Source organism: Poecilia reticulata, linkage group LG7 (genome assembly GCF_000633615.1).
Source record: "Poecilia reticulata strain Guanapo linkage group LG7, Guppy_female_1.0+MT, whole genome shotgun sequence".
NCBI lineage: Eukaryota > Metazoa > Chordata > Actinopteri > Cyprinodontiformes > Poeciliidae > Poecilia > Poecilia reticulata.
This window is the reverse complement of record NC_024337.1, coordinates 17,395,848-17,415,484: the sequence shown is the minus strand read 5'-3', so window position 1 is coordinate 17,415,484 and position 19,637 is coordinate 17,395,848. Positions and strand designations below refer to the sequence as shown.

Here is a 19,637-nt window from a genome sequence, read left to right as displayed (position 1 = left end):
TATTTTAATAAAATATACTGTTTAAATTCTTTTTTTAGCTGCAGGTACAAGTGATCAAGCACACACTAAGGATGCTATTGAATTTTACATTTATTTTCTTATTTAAAATGAATTTAATTGTTTGGTGTTTGAATGTATCTATAATAATGCATAAAAATGTCTAAATGTTTAAATGAAAAAAATCTGCAGAATGTGCCAATTTTTTATTTGATGAATCGTCAGAATAATTGATTACTGAAACAATTGTTAGCTGCAGTCATAGTGCAAGGATGGGTCTTGTCTGGGACTTTCACATCTTTCAGATCAAATGATGTGATACAGAGAAAATATCCACTGAGCAGCAGCTTTTTATTTATGTCAGAAACCAGGGGAGAAAAGGCAGATTGGTTCAAATTGATAATTGCTAAAATAACCGCTTTGCATAATACCATCTCTGAAGCATCTTCCACCTCGAAGCAGATGGGCCCCAGCGCCGGTAAACGGCTGCTAAACGTTAATATGGAGGGGTAACAAATGAGTATAACATTCACCGGATAAACGGCACCAACAGCGACATTTTAGCTTGCAATAACGTCAGACGTGAAGAAACGTATTAAGGTGCTTTATGGGGGAACTTGGTCAAACCAATTTTATTTATAAAGCGTTTGAAAACAGTATCCACTAACTAAAGTGCTGAACAAAAATAATTAAAATCAAACATAAGAAAATGTTAAGAACAAATACACTAACTTCCGGTGTTTAGCAGTATATTTATGCTAGGTTCCGTTGTACTCGGAACTGGAAGTTCTGGAACGCCCTCCAGTCGGATTTTCAATGGGAAACAGGAAGCGATTCCAAATACTCCCAGTTACGATTTGTAAGGCAAACTTTACGTTTCAAAATTACCGCTCCTCACATCAACAATAGAAAGATGTGGCAGAAATATGTTAATTTTACGAGACACACGTATTAACGTGCGTCTAAAATCTGTGTCACATGTAGCGCCTACAAGATTTAAACTTGAGAAAAATTTTAAAGTGCTGTTTGCTTATGGAAAGTAAAGGTTAAAACTATGTCTGTTATGGGCGTCGCCATGTTGAAATTCCAACGCTGTTGCTTCGAGTCCGACATCAAACCCAACTCCGAGTTCCCACTTCTCAGGTTTACTAAAACGCAACATTCCAACGATTGCTACAAAATGTTAGCACCTTCTGCTCCACAAGCTACCTGTGTTCATTATTTAGCTGTTATCTTTTGAAGCCCACCAGTTTCCCGTCTCTTCCAGACCACGCCTCTTTCTCTTGAAAACACCCGAATCAGCTCAGAAACAAAACGGTGTGTGTTTACAACATATTCTCCGTGAGCTCTTTGGCCCTCTTCACTCATAAACAAGCTCCCATTGTATGACGTGATACAAGCTGCAGAGAGCTAAGCAGCCATGCTCGGAGCAGAGCTCAAAGCCCAGCTCTATTCTGCAGCATGAAGGCGGCCCCACCCTGCGTTTCCTCTCGGTGACGTCACAGAGTCCCAACTGTTCCTGCCTGGCTCACCTGCGCGTCACGCTGCACGTGTCGAACCTGGACTTCTCAGTTCGGCCGCTTCGTGAACAGGGCGAGGCCGGGTGTGAAAGTGTGAGTCTGTGCAGCAGATGGAGGGCCGTGTTGTTGTTTGTCCCACTCTCCTTATTTCAGTTTGAGTTTAGCAATAATGCTCCAGATTCTGAACCAGCCTGTTAATCGCTTTAGTTGTGGCTTTTTGGTAACACTTGCCGGACAGTTTTGTCTCACGTTCCTGTCGCACTTAGCCGGAGCAGGAACCAAACATTTAATTCTGCTTTTCTTTAAATAAATATGTTTGAAAAATGCTTCTTAATTTATCAGTGGGTTTAAATCAACTTCTAATGAGCAAAAGTGCTCTCCAGGGGGAAGATACAAAAACACAAAATCTTACTAAGCATTTTTAGTTTCTTTCTGACGCAAATATCTTATGTAACAAAATTTTATATTTGTTACTGGTTTCTCAATTGGTGACTATGTTGTTTTCAGAATTGGGTATTTACATATGAGTACAATATTTGGATGCTCTATCCACTTTTGGTTGTTTTAATGATGTGTGATGCCCTGTTGCTGAAATGTGCTTTGCAAATAGCCTTGATTGATTGATATTACACTTGAAATAATGCAAAACTAACCTGCAAGTAACTTTTCAGCATGACATAAGAGTTTGTTTTAAGTTAATACTGCCTTGATATATTTTTTAAGTATAGGTCCACTGCAGATTATATCACTTTTAACAAGACATTTTTCCATGTGATAAGTGAAATAATCTGCCAGTGGAACAAGTGTTTTATTTTTTCAATGAATCAATTATTGATTAAAACAAGCTCTTATATCTTGATGAAAAAATCCTTACGTTTTCTTTAGTCCTATGTGTACTAAGATATTTGCACCAGAATAGACCAAAACACTTGATAAGATTTTGTTTTTGCAGGATGCCTGCTTGTTATATCCGTATTGTTTGTTTTAGACTTTAGTATGTTCACATCCATGCAGTAAATTTCACATACCTGTTTCCTGTTTAGCTTTACATATGTGTTTTTTTTTTTTTATTTGCAAAAATTTTATTCATTCAGAGATGTTGGTGTGTCATTAGAGTAGATCAATGTTGGCATAAACAAACCTCATTTTGTGCCGCAGGGGAACTCGGAGTGTCGCACACACTTCGTAGTCTTGCGGACAGATGGCAGCAGGGGTGTGTACACATTTGGAGACAGTTAGCAATCGCACAAAAACTCACACATAGGGGAGCTTAGAGTCACCACAGTCTTTTTTGTTGTTTATTTACTGACAACTTGATCTTTTTTTTGCAGTAGCTTAAATTCACACTAAAACATGCTAGAATCTAAGATTTCACTTAGCAGATTTATTCAAAATCCAACATTAGAGAATATAAATAATTGGTCCCACAAGTTACACATTGCAGAAAAACACACATTTTACCAAATAGTTTTTGTCTAGTTTCTTGTGCCAATATTTTAGTACACTTAAAATAAGACCACACAAACATAAAAAGATTTTTCAGCTTTCATAATAAAACATTTTATGCCAGACATTTCTAAAAAATAGTTTTTGAAGCTGTAGTAGAGTTTCATTATGTAGAAATGTCAATTTGAAAACTGTTTTGGTGTTTATAATTTTAAAAAAAAATGATGAAGCCATCAGAGGAAAATTTTCAGAAACTTGGGAAAACATGCAAACTCCAAATAGGAAAAACCAAAACTTCGAAATCTAGACTTCTGAGTCCTTGTTTCAAAGTGTCAAAATTAACTCAATTTATATTTATTAATCCATCCATCCATCCATCCATTTTCTTCCGCTTATCCGGGGTCGGGTCGCGGGGGCAGCAGCTTCAATACAAATTCACCTTTCTAAAAACAGTCATGGTTACCATATTACAGCCAGTTATGTTACAGGACTTCCACATAATTTGGATTCAATTTAACGCTATAGCTAAAATAAAGACGTTTTTAGAAACCAGCAATATCCACAGAACTGTACACGGAACGAGACTGCCCCCTGGTGGTAAGAGACCCTCACAACTACTGACTCAGTTTTTCTCCTGACCTTTTCTCCCCACTAACACTTTCCATCAACGAGCAACATTATTGCTCAATAATTAGAGCAATAATTATTGAGCAATAATTAATAAATAATGTGGACATAGTAATTTGAAATACGTCTAAATGGTTCAGACTTCCTGGCTCAGACAGAAAAAAATTACCATCAAATAAATAAACAATAACTTGGTAAAACTTTAAAAACAGAAGCTCAGCGTGAACCCAGATGCATATTATTAATAATGGATGCTATTTGATGTTCTCTTCTGTGGAAACTGTTAATTCAAGGATTCCCTTTCATCTTTTTGTGCAGCAATCAGGCTTAAAGATTAAGAAGAACCAGGTTTAAAGTATTAAAGGCGGATTTTCCTTGTAATTAAGAAAACGTGAAAAGCATCTAATAGACCCTTGTCACATGACGTCACACAACTTCCGTTATGGCTCGAAACGGTGCATCTTTAGTTCCGGTATGTGTAGTTAACGCTGTTTCTGGACTCTAAAGCTGCTGCCACAAATATGATTTGAAGATATATCACTATTTGCAAACAGTTTTTCTTCATCAACATCATCTAAACTGGACAAATTACTCGCTGATTGACACCAGTTTGACTACGAAGGTACGTGTTTTGGTTTTTTCTAGCTGTTAGTTGATATGCTAGGATAGTAATTTGTTAGCTGGCTAACATTACGTAGCCTTTCTGTTTTGGAAATAGAACGTATTTAGGCTCTAATCTTAATCACATTTTTATAGTATAGACTGGGGTTGCCACCCGTCATGTAAAATGCGTGATCGTATTAAACCCTCCTCACTAACGCTAGTTTCACCACCCGCTAAGTAGCGACATTACCTGAAGCCACAAGTCCAAAACTTGAGTTATGCCAAACACCCGCTACTCCATCACGTCCTAAGAAGTTAAACTCTTGCTACTGTAGCAGTGTGATGTTGTTACACTAGATTGTCAAGTGATAAGCTGTTCCGGTGGGAACTCGTATGAGCACTGGTAGCTTTTATTTTGAAAAGACGGCAAATCCATTGCAAAACAGCGGGTAACTTCCTGTTTCAAAATTATTATTTTTATTTAAATGTGGTGTGTTGTGAATGAAAATGTGAATTGTTTTCTCTACTATTGATCATATTGAGTTCATATATTGTTGTTTTGGGTGTTAATTCGGGGTTTAAGGAGAAAAATTAACGGGTCATACCATTATAGTTCATGAAAGGTTTTCCCACGCTCTCCGTCGCGCTCTTTCTGTTCGGATTCCGTGGGAGAAGGTATGAAGTTTTGTTTTCTGTGTTTAATAAGTGCATTTTAAGTATAAGTAATATGTTTTTGTAAATAATGTGCTTTGGGGCACTCAAACCTTGCTAAACAGTGCTAGAACCGTGTTGGCAGACATTTAGCTACTCTTATACTTCATGAAACATTGCTAATGAAAATGCTACATCCATGTGCTGAAAATAGTACTGTTCATGGTTAAACAGGCGCTGTGGAGCACTGATCAGAAAAGGCCTGTTTTGACCGCTATTTTCTGCTGTTTGGATGCAGGAGCATTAAAAGTGCCTTCAGCTTAGCTGTTGTCTGGCTGTTATTTTCACAAGACACAACGCAGATTCAACTACGCTACACTACGATCAAGACATGATGAGGAAGACACTGTTTTAGACAGATAGATATAAACGTTTCATTGGAGAAATCAATGTGATGAGCTATCTATATATCTATATTAGCTAATTAACTTCACATTTCTCCAATGAATATATATCAAATGTTATGATTAGAAGGTTACGTTTCTTATACTTTGTCTACCTGCGGTTATAGACTTGGCTTTAGAAAATTGATAACATAGGAATAATAACTGTATATCCCTTTTAACAGGTTACACTTGATTCTGCTGTGGTGCCTGTGGAAACGAAGTGCATGAAGTTTGTGCTCAGGTGGGAAAACCCTGTGGAYCACATGGTGGGACTTCTGCTTCAAACTGCTCACTACAGTATACCATTGTCTCTGTCATCCACCAGTTCACTGCAGACTGGCACCAGTTCACTGCAGACTGGCACCAGTTCACTGCAGACTGGCACGCGCCACAGACCCTACATGGATGTCTTCTTAAGTTGTAAACCCTGAGTAAATACAGTTGAAATAAAATTAATGCCTTTTGTAAACACATCTTCTCTATCAGTGACTTAAATTAACTGTAGTAATTATGTTTGTGTAATGTAGTAACCATGTACAGTGTTTAATATAATTGTTAAATAGATGTTTTAAAGAAACAGCCACAAACCTTATGTCTTTGTTCCACAATGGCAGCTTTAATTTTAGCATTTCCTCTCCTCCACATACTTCGTTGCCAAATGTGTAAAATTTACAAAAAGAAGCAATTTAAATGTAAAAGTTGCACATATGTAGATTACTCAAGAGAAGCTATTTACAATAGTTTTTACAGAACTCTACATAACATCAATTAATTTATTAATGGATACATATAGATATTAACTACAGAATAGATACACAAAGATTTCATTTCCAACAGCTGCTTGCAGTAGTGAGTGTTCATCCAAGAAATGTGACTTGCAGGATCAGGGAGGCTCTGTACTGGTTTGTCTCCTATTAAATCAAGAGGCTCATGATAGTTTGACTAGGCAGCAGATGTCCCACAGCTGATTGACTGAACCTTCCATGGACAGAGGAACAAGACCATCCCAGATATGGTAGGTTGTTAGGTCGACTACTGTTGAGAAAGATGGACAGCAAAACAAATGGAGAAATTATGAATCGCATCAGAATATGTAAGTTATTTGGCAGATGGCGCTTAAATCAATATTTAAAATGTTTTTCTAAACAACAGTGTTGGAAGATGTAAGTGATTTTAGTGAAACTTTTAACAACACACCACTGAAAGGAAGCGGTGTACGTGTATGTTTCCTAACTCTGGCTAAAGCTGCTGCTAGCTGGTTTACTCTCCGATCGGAGGCTGGTTCCTTTAAATACAGTTGGAGAATGGTAAATTGACAATGACTGATGAAGGCTAACATGAAAAAACTGTTTTATTACAGTTAATACAGAAAGTGAACCTTTTAACGTTACAACACTGACAGATAGCGGTGTATATATTTTCCCAGCTGTGGCTAAAGCTGCTGCTAGCTGGTTTACTCTCCGATCGGAGGCTGTTTATTTTATACACAGTTAGAGAATGGTGGCTTGACAATGAGTAATGATGGTTATCTAACACTTTAGTGCTGTTATTATTAACCTTACCTTTTATTATATCCTTAAGATAATGAGTATCCGTGAATTTTTCAGTCAGGTTTCCCGAGGCAAAATCACACCGGAAGTAAAGATACACCGTTTCGAGTTATGGTGGATACCGCCGCTGCTGTTAGCTTCGTGGCTAACATTTTAAATGAGCTGGAGGTAAGCGCCTCCGTGTTTAACACGTTTTTTAAAGCATTATTATAGATGAGAAGTTAATCAAAATGGATCTATTTATGCTTTAAATACAGTTTTGTTTAATCGATAAGTTATTTTCTCCTGATTTTTATTACGGCTTGGCCGTTGGTGGTTACCATAGCAACCAGTAACCGCGAGCTGGTTCGTCCTCGTTTTCTGTTGCCGTCTGTAATTGTGGCATGATTTGGGATCAGTGATATTTTTTGGACAAGTGTTATATTTTAACATATTTTTAGACACATTTAATTAAATACAATATTTTATGAGTAATTTCGCCATTTTTAAGCTTTTAAAGCTTAAATAATGCAGAATGAAGTCGATCCTTCCTGTAGATCCTCATTGGTTCAAGTAAACCTTTCACACTTTTGAGCTGCGTGACCACTGGGTCCATTATTCAATCTTTCTGCAATCTTTTTGAGTTTTGTTTTCCTGTACCCAAAACGCATGAATCAGCGGCAGATGTCTGTAGAAGCTCGAATGATCAAGTCATCAAATGTAGCTTTACAGAAGCAGAAAATTATCTCAGTTGTTGGACAGCAAGAGTCAAAACCACTGACTAAACTACACTAGAGGGCAGCAGATCATAATTAAAATTCATTCATTCATAAACAGAAAGTGACACTTAGAGTGTCTACCTTAGATTATTTTTCACCAAGCACATCATTATTTGATTATTTGAGATGCATTTCCTGTTAGCTTAAGCAACAATAATAATATCAGAGCGTTGGTCCTAGATATTTCAGTGAAAAATCTAATGTTAAAAAAATATAGGTGTTTCATTTCACCCTTATTTCATTTTCTGACAACTTTGGTTTGTATTCACTTAAAATGTGATTTCACACAGCTGTTGTAGTTTAGTAGCAATCTTTATAAAAGTCAAAAAATCTGGGACACATTTAAAGTATGCAGTTCATTATCATCTTAGCTGACTGCTTTAACCAAATTATTCAAGATGATTCAGCTGCACTGAAGTAAGATGTTTCAGTTTTACATCCATCGGTGGTAAAACTGATGTAAAAATTTACGGATCTCTTTCAGTACATTCAATTAAACTTATATTTATACTTGTAGCTAAGAACTTTGGTCATTCAAGTCTGGAAAATGAAATTTTCTGTAGGATCTGTCTATAGAATATGTTTTTTACTTTTGTTAATTTGTTTTGTTTCTACCATACACATAATATTGTGTTTATATTTAAATCCTTATTAATTTCCTCCTTGAACCATTTTAGGTTACATTAGTTTTTTTCTAAAAGGGGCAGTAATATTTAAATGTGTTATAAATCATGTTATAATGTTATTCCCTCATCAAAAACATACCCGGAGTGTCACTTTAATTCTTTAAAGCTTGTTTGAAAAAAATGTTAATCTCCAAAACCATTCTGTTTGATCTCACCAGGTGCTGCCTTTCCATAAAGCTCCTTCAGACTAGCGGCAGCAGCAATTAGCAAACAGCTGATTGAACTGCATCTAACTGCTGGGCTTATCATAGGAACTACTTCTCACTGAAATGCTGGTAAAAATGTTTTTTAAGGCTTAATAGATAAATGTTGTGATGTGTGATGACTGCTGAAGTCGGAGTTTCGGAAAGAGCAGGAGTTTCTTAAAGTGGCAGAGGCCCAATTTCAAGTTGTTAAATTGAGAAGTCAAATTTCTTTTAAGTCTTGTTTATATATACAGCATTTTTATAACAATTGAAGGCAGAGCTGGCCCAAGGCATATGCAAGTTAAGTGGCCCCAACACCACCATGAGGCCCCTCCAAGAAATCATGTGATTTTATTGTAGTGTTTGCACATTTTACAAATCTCTTCTTATTTTTAAAACAAAAGATATTAAACTTGCTAACTTGTTTACTGTAAATTCAATATTTGTCTTCAGATGTTACTTTTAAATACTTAAAATAACATGCAACACTTAAATACCACTCTGCATTTCAAAATGTAAATTAATTAGAGCACAGTGACTACAATGATGTAAGCTAAGAATGTAGTATAAGTCACATCTTGGTATGTGGGGCTTCAAATTAAAATCTGGTTAGGGCCCAAAAGTCCTTAGACCGCCCCTGATTGATTGTGCTATAAAATGGCATTATGTGCCATTTTGTAGCACAATGCATAACACTGCCCCTTTAAGCAATCTACAAGCCAAGATGAGCTCTTAATAATGACTTTGACTATTCCTGACAGCAGCTTATAGGTCACCTAGCCAGTCTTTACCATAAGACCGGGTCAGTACTCGGGGAGAGGCGACTTGTCCTGCAGCTCTTCTGCTCTAAAAGCGTCCATCAGAGAGACAGAACTTCCTCTCTGTGAGGAAAGGCAGAGGGGAATCCCCTCTGGTGGATGCTGCAGAGTCGATGAGAAGCCTTTTCATCCGCGCTGTTTCTCAGTCTCTCTGCGAGCTGCGTTAATTACAGGGCCCGGGGCCGCTCTTTGAGCTCACCGCGCTCCTCTTGAGAAACAGCCGCGCGTGTCATTCTCACGAGAGAAGGAGACGAAGAAAAAACAGAAACAAACACAGAAGAAGGCGCACGCGCAGGAAGCTCGTGGAGCCCGTCTCGGGGAAATATTCCTGCGTGTCTTCAGTGAGTTCAGCCCACTCTCGGCGCAGGATGTCAGCTGGTTTTAACCAACAGAACCGGGAGGATGTGGAGCGACGCAGCGCATGAAACTTTCTGCTGGAGAGGAGGAGAGGCGCGTTGCTCCGTGGAAACCATGGGGGACACTCACTAAACTCACTCCAGCTCGGACTCGCCATGGCTGTGGACGGTAGGAAGCTTTGTAATCCTCTCCTAATCATTCATTTGTTCCTCTCTTTTTCAGAAAAACAAGCTGAATTTAGCGAGACAGTGTGCAGTTCCGGTTTGTTCACTTGTCAAACCAGTTTTGTCGGGTAAATGCAAGCAGCTGGTAACAAAGCGCCTCCTGTGCGCTCTCAGAGAGATTCAGCTGAGGTCAAAGCATCCATTATCAGCCAAAAACTGGGTTGCTCTCAATCTATAGGGCATCGTACATAAACGCCTGCAGGACACAATCTGCTGATGGACAGAGACAAGCTGCCGAAACGCGTAAATCAGCATCTGCAACATCATCAAAGCTCTGGTCAGCTCGAAAGCTTCCTTTAGAGTCAGATCCAAGGTTTCTAACAGGGAATTTTAATGTCAAAGTTAACCAAGAGAAGCTTTTATCTGTAGCGCTCACTCCAGTAAAATTAAACAAACAGTAATCATGTTTTAATGAAGATGTTTGCTATTGGAAAAAATAAATTTGTAGTTAATGAGGACATTTTCCTCCCGCAGAAGAGAGAGAGCAAACAAGAGGATGTAAAAAGGGGTAAAAAAAAAAAACAAACAACAAAAAACCCTCTGACAAATGGGTTTAATTATGTGTTTTATAGCAGTGAAAGGGGCGTATTAGTGTTTACATCAGCAGAAGCACCATGAGCCAGAGCTCACATTTCAGCAAAGCTTCAAAGGAACCAGAATGGCATGCAGAGTTTTCTTAGATAACCTGATGATGAAGCCTTAATGACTGCTGGACTGCTCAGCAGGAGATCCAGAATGACAGCGAGGAGAGGCACAGCGCTAAAAAAAAAAAAAAAAAAAACTCACCAGGACACTCTTTTATGAGCTGCTCAGAAACCAGCTCCCCCTCACTTCTCTTTTCCTTCTGGCCCTCGTTTCAAATTGTGTCAGTCAACTTCGTAGCACACACTGATACAGCTGCACGCATATTTTTCAAAGTGAGAAAATCCGTCCAATCTGGCTCATGAATCCGTAATGACCCACGGCTTTCTGCCAGAATCTGTGCCAGTAACAGCGTGTTTACTATAGTTCCGCACTCTTTAATTACTGGATGTGGAGAAGCCACCTGCTGTTGAGGGGGCTTGGATCTCTGCCTGCAGGCCTCCTTGTAATGATGAGAAATTGGCTTGTCTCGCTGCTCTGACATCTGCTTACCATCCTTTCACTAAAGGTAATTGTAACACCTGAGCTCTGGATTTCAAAGCCCTGCAGTGGTTAATGGAGCAGGTCAGATCAGGTATTTCATAATGACGTAAACTCTGAGTGATACAGACAATTGATCAATATGATTAATTGTCGATTAATGGTAAAGAGAGTTGTTACATTTACTTGAGAAACTTTATGGGAAAAAATTACTTTGAGGTGTATTTTTATTATGCTGTACCTTTGTACTTTTACTTGAGTAATTTTATTATGAAGTATCCACTTTTACTTGAGCAAAATGTCTGGATTCTCTGCCCAGGTAACTTCACTGAATGAAGAACAAGTTACTTTTAACCAAAAATTCACCAGACACACACAGGCAGTTTTTAAAAATGTTTAATAAGTTTTACATTCATTTCCAATAATTTTTTCCAATAATAATTGGAAAAAATTATTATTTTTAACATCAATCCATCTTCTTGCACCCTTGTCCCTCAGTGGGATTGGGAGGGTTGCTGGTGCCCATCTCCAGCTAATGTTTCAGGTGAGAGGCGGGGTCACCCTGGACAGGTCGCCAGTCTGTTGCAGGGCAACACAAAGGACAAACAACCATGCACACACACTCACACCTAGGGGCAATTTGGAAAGGCCAATTATCCTGACAGTCATGTTTTTGGACTGTGGGAGGAAACCGGAGTACCCGGAGAAAACCCACGCATGCACAGGGAGAACACGCAAACTCCATGCAGAGAGACCCCAGACCGGGAATTGAACCCAGAACCTTCTTGCTGCAAGGCAACAGCTCTACCAACTGCGCCACTGTGCATCCCTATCTAAATTATTATACATACTTAAAAAATACAATTGTTTTTTAAATGTAGCTTTGATAGATGTTTGAATATGGTTTCCAGTAACAAAAAAGCGTGTTGTAATCGATTAAATGCGCTGATACGTCATTGTGCCTGCTAAATACAAAACGCTGAGTGGAGTGGTGGACCGCTCCAAGATGGCCGCCCTAAATCTCGTCAGCGACAATAGGCGAGAGCGGTCCATGAGGCGTCTATCCATATTATGTCTACAGTAGCATAACAGGAAAGTGGAACTGTCCAGAGTCTGGTGTGGGATAGAAAATGCGCTTTATGCGGTTCTGTTTAGACTTATTAACAGGGCCGTGCAGAGACCACTAAAGGGGCAGGTGCTCAAAAAAAAAAAAAAAAAAAAAAAGGGCACATCCAACCGTATTTTAGGACAGAATATTAACAAAGCCTCTCAACTTTCAAAGTTTAATAAACAATGATAAATTACAAAATTGTGAGATATACAATCAAAGCTAAGGAGAATCTCTACATAGAGCATACAACTATGCATATGTAAGATATTTTATTAGTAATTTCTTTCTGCAGGTCTATTTTGTTATAGGAAAGTATTGCAATATTCAAACCCGCAATTTAGCAAGATATGTAAATCAGAGCTGGACCACCAGACATATTTTGTCTTTACATAATTAGACTATAAAAGAGCTGCCTGTTTGCTGCACTTGCAATGGAGATGAAGATGGTCCATTCAGGAAAGCAGCTGCATCAAACTTTAATGTGGAACTGCAGAAAAAAAAAAACTAAAGCAAATATTGAATTGTTAATGCATGTCACCATGAGAAAAGCCTACTGAGTTAAAAAACTTTTTAAAACATTTAAATCACACATTTGTCTCATGAAGTGAAATTTTTTTGGCAAAACAAACTTATTTGTGAATGTGAGAAATCTTTTCTTAATATTCTAAGTTTTTGTTTGTGACTCAAAGTTTTGCTTGTGATTCTCACATGACGTCTTGAGCAGGGCCTAAAATCGCAATAAAATATTTCTGATGTGTGCAAATAAAAGTTTGTTTGGCAAATAACTTTTTAAGTTCACAAGACAAAAATTAGTTATTTAATTAAAAAGTTTTTTAAACAAAACGATTTGTTTTTTTTAAAAGAAGTCATTACAATTTCAAAAGTTTTGATTACAATTTTATTTTACTTAACTGAGGTTCGTTTTTTTTTCTCCATTGAATAATTGGGAAAAAAAATTTAACTTCATACTCTGTGAACCAGACCCTMAACTTAAAGTCTGGGTTGAGTTTTTTCCCCTTCATTAATGTCACTTTTATTACATTCATTATATCCATCATGGTAATTCAGGGTGAGTTATTTTTAATTCTAAATGAATATCCTTGTTGGACAATTATTTAATTGTTATTCTCCYTCAAGATACATTTACCTAACGCCAGAATAAATGAAATGTACATTATGAAGCAAAGGAAGTTAGAAGATCGGACATATATTCATTATGGAGATGATCGGTTTTGGACGGGCGATGTGCCCCTGTTGCATAATAAATACTAAAGAGTTACTGTTATCATTAACAATACAGGGAAGAAGCTTTTCGTTATCTTGCTTTGCTAGCAAAGTTGTTAGCTAGCAGCTAACGACTTTAGCACATCTTATAGCTAATAGCACAACAACAACAGCCTAATGTCTGTATGATAAAAATAGTGAATCAATAGATAAGAACAGTTTTCCTCACCTGGCTGTCTCCTCTCGCTCAGTAGTTCTTCAGAGAAAGGCAGRCGCAGAGGCCTGTCAGTGTCTGTTGTATTTCATTACCTCTCTGCTTAAACCGCGACTCCGTACTGAAGCAGAAACGATACTGAAGCAGAAACGATACTTCAACGTTTTCCATCATCTGACAAGCAGCAAGTCTACTCCACTTTATTCACCAAAAACGTTTTTTTTTTTCACCAAAAACTTTGTAATCTGGAACGTTCGCTACATTGAGCTCCAGTTAGCCGCTTTATCGCACTGCGCGAGAGGCAACTGCGTCATGCGTCACGGGCAAAAGGTCAAAGGTAACAAGGTGACCAGAAGGCTTATTATGTTGTACAAAAATAAAATAAAATAATAATAATAATAATTTTAGTACATGTTATGTGTCACAAGAGGGCATAGAAAATAATAATACAAAAAAAATAAAAATAAAATAAAAATTGACCAAAAGGGCACTTGGGGGCAAGGAGCAAAAAGGGCAGGTGCTCAAGCACCCCCAGCTCCCCCCCCTCTGCACGTGCCTGCTTATTAACACTCGATAAGTTCTTTAAGTTACAGCCTTAGCAGAGCTCATTCAGCTTAAGTGCATTACTGAGCTTCATCAACTATATTAAACAGATTGTGCTACAAGGTGAGGATATGATGAACAGAAAAGTGGAGCATGTTTATTAATGTGAGAAAACCACAGTTTTTTGTTTACTTAGTTGGTATTTATCCCAGCTGACACAAAATAATGTCAAAATTAAAAAAATGTTCGCTATAAATTTACCGGAAGATTGATACAAAAGGAAATGGCCGCTTCTAAATTAATCGTTAGTCGGCCTACAACTTCAGTCAACTTTAGATTAACCCTTTAATTAATCATTTGTATCCCTAGGCTTTAGTTTTTAAGGCACTCAGAATCTAAATCTGGTTGCTTTACTCCTTCTCCTGTTGTCTCTCCAGCTGCCTCCAGTTTCAGTTTCTGCAGACCCGCTGTGGAGTACAGGGCTCTGCCTGAGGACTTCAAGCACCAGCTGAGTCGGCGGACAGGTGGGAACCTAACCTGGCATGACGGCCGAGGACAGAAAACGGCTGGGGGAAGAACCGTGAAGCTTCTGCAGCAGCCGGGCACGGAGGTCCTGCAGGTACAGAGACCGACATCATCTCAGCGTCAAACACCGGCGTCCATGTAATACCTGCCTGATGTCATTACGCTCATGTTGGAGATGTACAGGACTGGTTTCAGCTAATATTTACAGTCTTAAGAAGAAGAGAGAACTCACTGTTCTGATTCCAGAGTTTTGGATAAAAATGGATCAGATCCAAGTAAATAAAATATGGTCTTTACCAGGTTCTAAACATGATTTAAACGTGAAATAATTCATATAAAAACACACAACAGATTCCGTTGCGTAATTTGTTAGTAATCTGTAGCTAAATGTGAAAGTTGTGACAAGATTCATATGCAGTGCTGAAAAATCAGGAAAAGGTTTGAATTTGGTTGAAACTTTGGAGAATGGAAAAATGTTTGCATTTCTAGACTTTATCTTCTAACCCTAACCAAAACTTTAATCAATCAATCAATCAATTATGCATGTTTTAACATAAATGTCAATTTCACCAAATGTGGAAAAATCTTAGTGACCAAAAGCTGGTCAGACTTAATGAAGTTTAAAAGCATAAAAAGTAGAATCTGCTCTAATGTTGCTGTTTCATATCACATGAAATCCATTTATTTTATTTCAATTTATAGATAAAAATATCTATAAATTAGGTGTAAGCTATATGGGCCTAAAGTTTTATCACAATATTTTCTGTTATTGTGATAACAATAAAAAATAAAGGCTACTTATTACTGTTGTCATATAAACAGCAATAAGTTAGTTATTACTGTTATCATATCACATAAAGAAGTTTGAATTGTATGACTAAGCTTCATGCAGTAACTGCATAATTTCAAATTAAATATTATTTATTGAACTAAGTGAAGAAAATAGTAAGACTATGAGTTTTAGGGGGTCTAAATATCCTTAATTGGAATTTATAGTGATTCTTATTATAATTCGTATCATGATAATAATTGTATCATGATAAATGATAAACGATACGATAAATCCAAAAGTTGTTTCTACATCTGGGGTGTCAACCTCATTTTCATTTTGAGTCGCATCAAAAATCTGAATGTTTTTAAAGGGCCGGTTGTGCCACAATATATTGATGAAACAAATTAAACATTTAAAATATCAATAAATAACTGTTCCTCCAGGATTTTTTGATGTTTTAGTGTTTTTTTGGCAATCAAAATTACAGATTTTGTGGTAATGTCTTTACAATGTTGCTTTACAAACATTAGAAATGTTTGTAAAGCACTTTTACAATATTTGTGTTGACGTTTAATGATACTCACTGTATCTAAGGCAGCAGTCACTTAAACTCAATATTTATGACCAAAATATTTAGGTTTTTTTTATGAAATTTGCAATAAAATCAGAAAAAATGCAGAGATTTGTTGATTTCGTGTGAATTTTGCAGATTTGTGAAAACCGGAAGATCTTATTGATGTAATTTGGAGTTTAAAGGGCCGCATAAAAAGCTACGGTGGGCCAGATGTGGCCCCTGGGCCTCAGGTTTGACACCTGTGTTCTACATCAACAATTCTGGGCATGAATTCATAAGCAGCCAATTTGGACCGGCCATCAGATTTCAACGACCCTCTCCAGCTATTTGAACACACAGAGAGCTCCTAGAAATGAGGAACAAGTACGGCTAGAGGATGTTGAACCAAATGAGATGCAAATCTGATGATCTCCACTCCTGAGTTTATGGACAGAGGCTGTTACATGTGTATTTGTAGCGCCACTCTGGCAGCTTGTTGGAGGCTTTTCTGTAAAACTTTGCTGCCAGAAAAAAACAACAGAAACACAAAAACCCATTCATTCCTCCCAGAGCAGCTGCCTCTGCTCTTGCTGCTGGATTCAGGCAACTCCTCTGCTGATACATTTTTTATTTTATTTAAGTCAAATTCCTTTTCATTATGTTGTCAGAACTTATTTATCGAACTCCGCCACTCGCAAATATGAGAGATTTTTGCTTGGCTGCAGACATTTGCCTCATTATTGTAATTACGCTGCAGCTGCTTTTTATAATCCTGGCTTTTTCTTTTTGATCTCAACTCTGATCGCTGCAGCTGCAGAGTCGATAACGTCGCTTTTTCTGACTGCTGGATGTGATTTGAACATTTTCCCTTGTTTTGTTTTGTTGTCTTCTGGAAGTTTGTTCCAGATTGGAGGTGCTTAACGAGCCCAACAGAACCCATAGCAGTTTCTTTTAGCTGCTGGCTGTTTGGCTAGATGATTATTTATTATTTATTTTGCCTCCAGACATTGAGCAGGATGTGAAAAGAGGCTAAAAAAAGTAACAAAAGGTTCCTGTTGGAAACCTGAAGCAGAAAGTGGCACTTCGGGGTCGCTAAGTGCTGTGGCTAAGCTAATAGCAGTATAATTAGCCGTGCATTAAGAATAACCTAAGCCACTCTAACGGTAAATGTTATTAAAAAAAGAGCCTTTTCCACCGGAGAGGAGCCTTTAAAAACCTCCTATTAGGAAACATCATTAAACCTGATACTCTGAAGAGAGAACTGCTTTAATTCCACACTACATTGATTAATTTGATAAAATGATAGAAATTCATTTGGCTGGAAATGATCGCCTCACCTACGATCCAGGTATCTGAAATTGGTTTATGACTAGTCCGTATTAGTAAATTGAGATATTTATAGTAATATTTTGAATATACAAAATACCTATAAGAGATTTGCATTTATCTTACATATTATGAGCATATAATTGTGCAAAAATAAAGTCAAAATAGGATGAGATAAATTTCTGGTACTACCACAATAAAGTCATAATTTTCTGACTTTGTTCTCGTATTTTTCCAACTTTATTCTTATATTATTCTGACTCTATTCTCGTAATATTTTGACTTTATTCTCTTAATATTCTGACATTATTTTCTTAATATTTTGAGTTTATTCTCTTAATATTCTGACATTATTTTCTTAATATTTTGAGTTTATTCTCTTAATATTTTGACGTTATTCTCATATTATTCTGACTTAATTGTGGCATTATTTTGACTTTTTTCTCCTTATACATTTTTTTCTTAGTGTGTCCCTAATACTCCGTCGTAGGAATCGGCTCTGTTATGATAAAAATCTGAGGTTTTCTTTGTAATCCGTGTCGCTCAGCCCAAAGATGGACGTTGTGATGTCTTGAGGAAAACCGTCCTTTCTGCTGGTCTGCATCTTTTCCTCTGTGCAGAAAATCATGACTAGAATAAAAATCCCAGTCCAACAAACCCTCCTCCTTTGTGGCTAATGGACACTTTGTTAGCAGAGAATGGGAGCTGCTCTCCCCCAGCGGGACGGCGGCTCTTACCGCCTTTTAGCTTTAAATAGTACAGGTCTTCCAGCGCTCACACTTTGCTGCTGCACCACTGTGTCTGTTTATTGAGAAACGGAAATTATTGCGCCAGATAGCATCCAGTCGGCCGAGCCGGTCTCGTTTCCCTCCTAGTTCTTTGTGAAGCCCGGTCAGAAGCGTGAGCGGTTCCAGCTTAAATTAAAGTCTCTTGTTATCTGATGCAGCTTTGTCTCCTCACGCGGTCAGTGTTGTCGGCAGCCGCGGTCCATTTATGCTGTGAACTGGCCTCATTTACAGCCCGTGGTTACAAGTCGGCTTTGTTTCCAGCCCATGAAAGGCGGTTTAAAAGGCCTTTAGGAGCTGAAGCTAAAGCTGCAAACAGAACTGGGTTGGGCTGATAACAGAGTTGCAGGCTTTGCTTTGTTTGCCTCTTCTCTTCTGCAACACACACAAAGCAGCGGCCGGTTTATTTCCGTCTCATGGAACGTGAACTTAATCGTTGCTACGCGGTTGTGCGGCTCTGTGAGCAGCATTATTACTGCTTGCACACTTCACTTTCATCTTTTACATGTCGTCCTTTCATTTGCTCTTCATGTATTCATCATCCGCGCTCTTTTGTTCCTTCCCTGGAGGCTCAGAGCAGCAAAATGTTTCATTGTGGAATATTAAACATCCTTACTCAGGATGTTCAATATTAAGAATTAAACATTAAGTCAAAATTCTTAGATTTAAGAATTTTGACTTAAATCTAAGAATTCTGACTTTTGACTTTTTTTCCACAATTCTCACTTTTTTTCTCTGAATTCTGACTTTAATTTCAGAATTCACTTTTTTCAGAAAATTCTTTTTTTTTCATAAAATTCTGACTTTGACATGAAAATTCTGAATTTTTTCAGAAAATTGTCACTTTCTGAAAATTCTTCCTGAAAATTATTTTTTTCTCAAAATCCTGACTTTTTCCTCACATTCCTGGCTTTAATCTCAGAATTATAATAGTTAAAATTGTTTATGCACTGTCAAGCAAATCTAATCTTAAAACTAAAATCTACCAAATAAATTTTTGACTGTCTTTCAGAGTCTATAAAATGCAGGTTTACAAATCCTATAAGCATGAAGAAACGGTTATATTATTTTCATATACTAGCATAATTGAAAAAATATTTAGTTATTTATTTGAATTTTGACACAGAATTAGAATTCAGAGAAGGAACGTCTAAAGGAATTTATCTGGAGTAAAGTGTTAGATAAAACTGAAGATGTTTATGTGGTTGGATTTTAAGAATGCCATTTTAAGAGTTGGCTATATATATATATATATATATATATATATATATATATATATATATATATATATATATATATATATATATATATATATATATATCTAAAAAAATAAAGGGAACACTTAAACAACACAATATAACTCCAAGTAAATCAAACTTCTGTGAAATCAAACTGTCCACTTAGGAAGCAACACTGATTGACCCGACAAGGGTCCCTGTTGTCAATCAGTGTTGCTTCCTAAGTGGAMAGTTTGATTTCACAGAAGTTTGATTTAGTTGGAGTTATATTGTGTTGTTTAAGTGTTCCCTTTATTTTTTTGAGCAGTGTATATAGCATATGTATATATATATGTATATGTATATGTATGCTGAGT

The 19,637-nt window shown here is 37.2% G+C and overlaps 1 protein-coding gene and 2 long non-coding RNA genes across 3 annotated transcripts in view; 2 read left to right on the top strand and 1 right to left on the bottom strand.

The window, feature by feature from the left end:
- The first annotated feature begins 4,175 nt into the window (after positions 1 to 4,175).
- Positions 4,176 to 5,867, top strand: LOC108166438 (uncharacterized). The gene is made up of 2 exons (XR_001776793.1): positions 4,176 to 4,212; positions 5,473 to 5,867. It is a non-coding gene; the product is annotated as an uncharacterized LOC108166438 (long non-coding RNA).
- A 1,058-nt stretch (positions 5,868 to 6,925) lies between these two features.
- Positions 6,926 to 19,637, top strand: part of samd10a (sterile alpha motif domain containing 10a) — a 17,942-nt gene continuing 5,230 nt past the window's right edge. Inside the window, exons 1-4 of the mRNA XM_008414382.2 lie at positions 6,926 to 7,008; positions 8,443 to 8,559; positions 9,680 to 9,812; positions 14,520 to 14,701. Of these exons, the coding sequence (XP_008412604.1) occupies positions 9,800 to 9,812; positions 14,520 to 14,701 (195 nt within the window). The 5' untranslated portion in view covers positions 6,926 to 7,008; positions 8,443 to 8,559; positions 9,680 to 9,799. The remainder of the gene's footprint in view (positions 7,009 to 8,442; positions 8,560 to 9,679; positions 9,813 to 14,519; positions 14,702 to 19,637) is intronic.
- LOC108166437 (uncharacterized) overlaps positions 14,617 to 19,637 on the bottom strand; it is a 12,357-nt gene continuing 7,336 nt past the window's right edge. The window contains exon 3 of the long non-coding RNA XR_001776792.1: positions 14,617 to 14,695. This is a non-coding gene — a long non-coding RNA (uncharacterized LOC108166437). The remainder of the gene's footprint in view (positions 14,696 to 19,637) is intronic.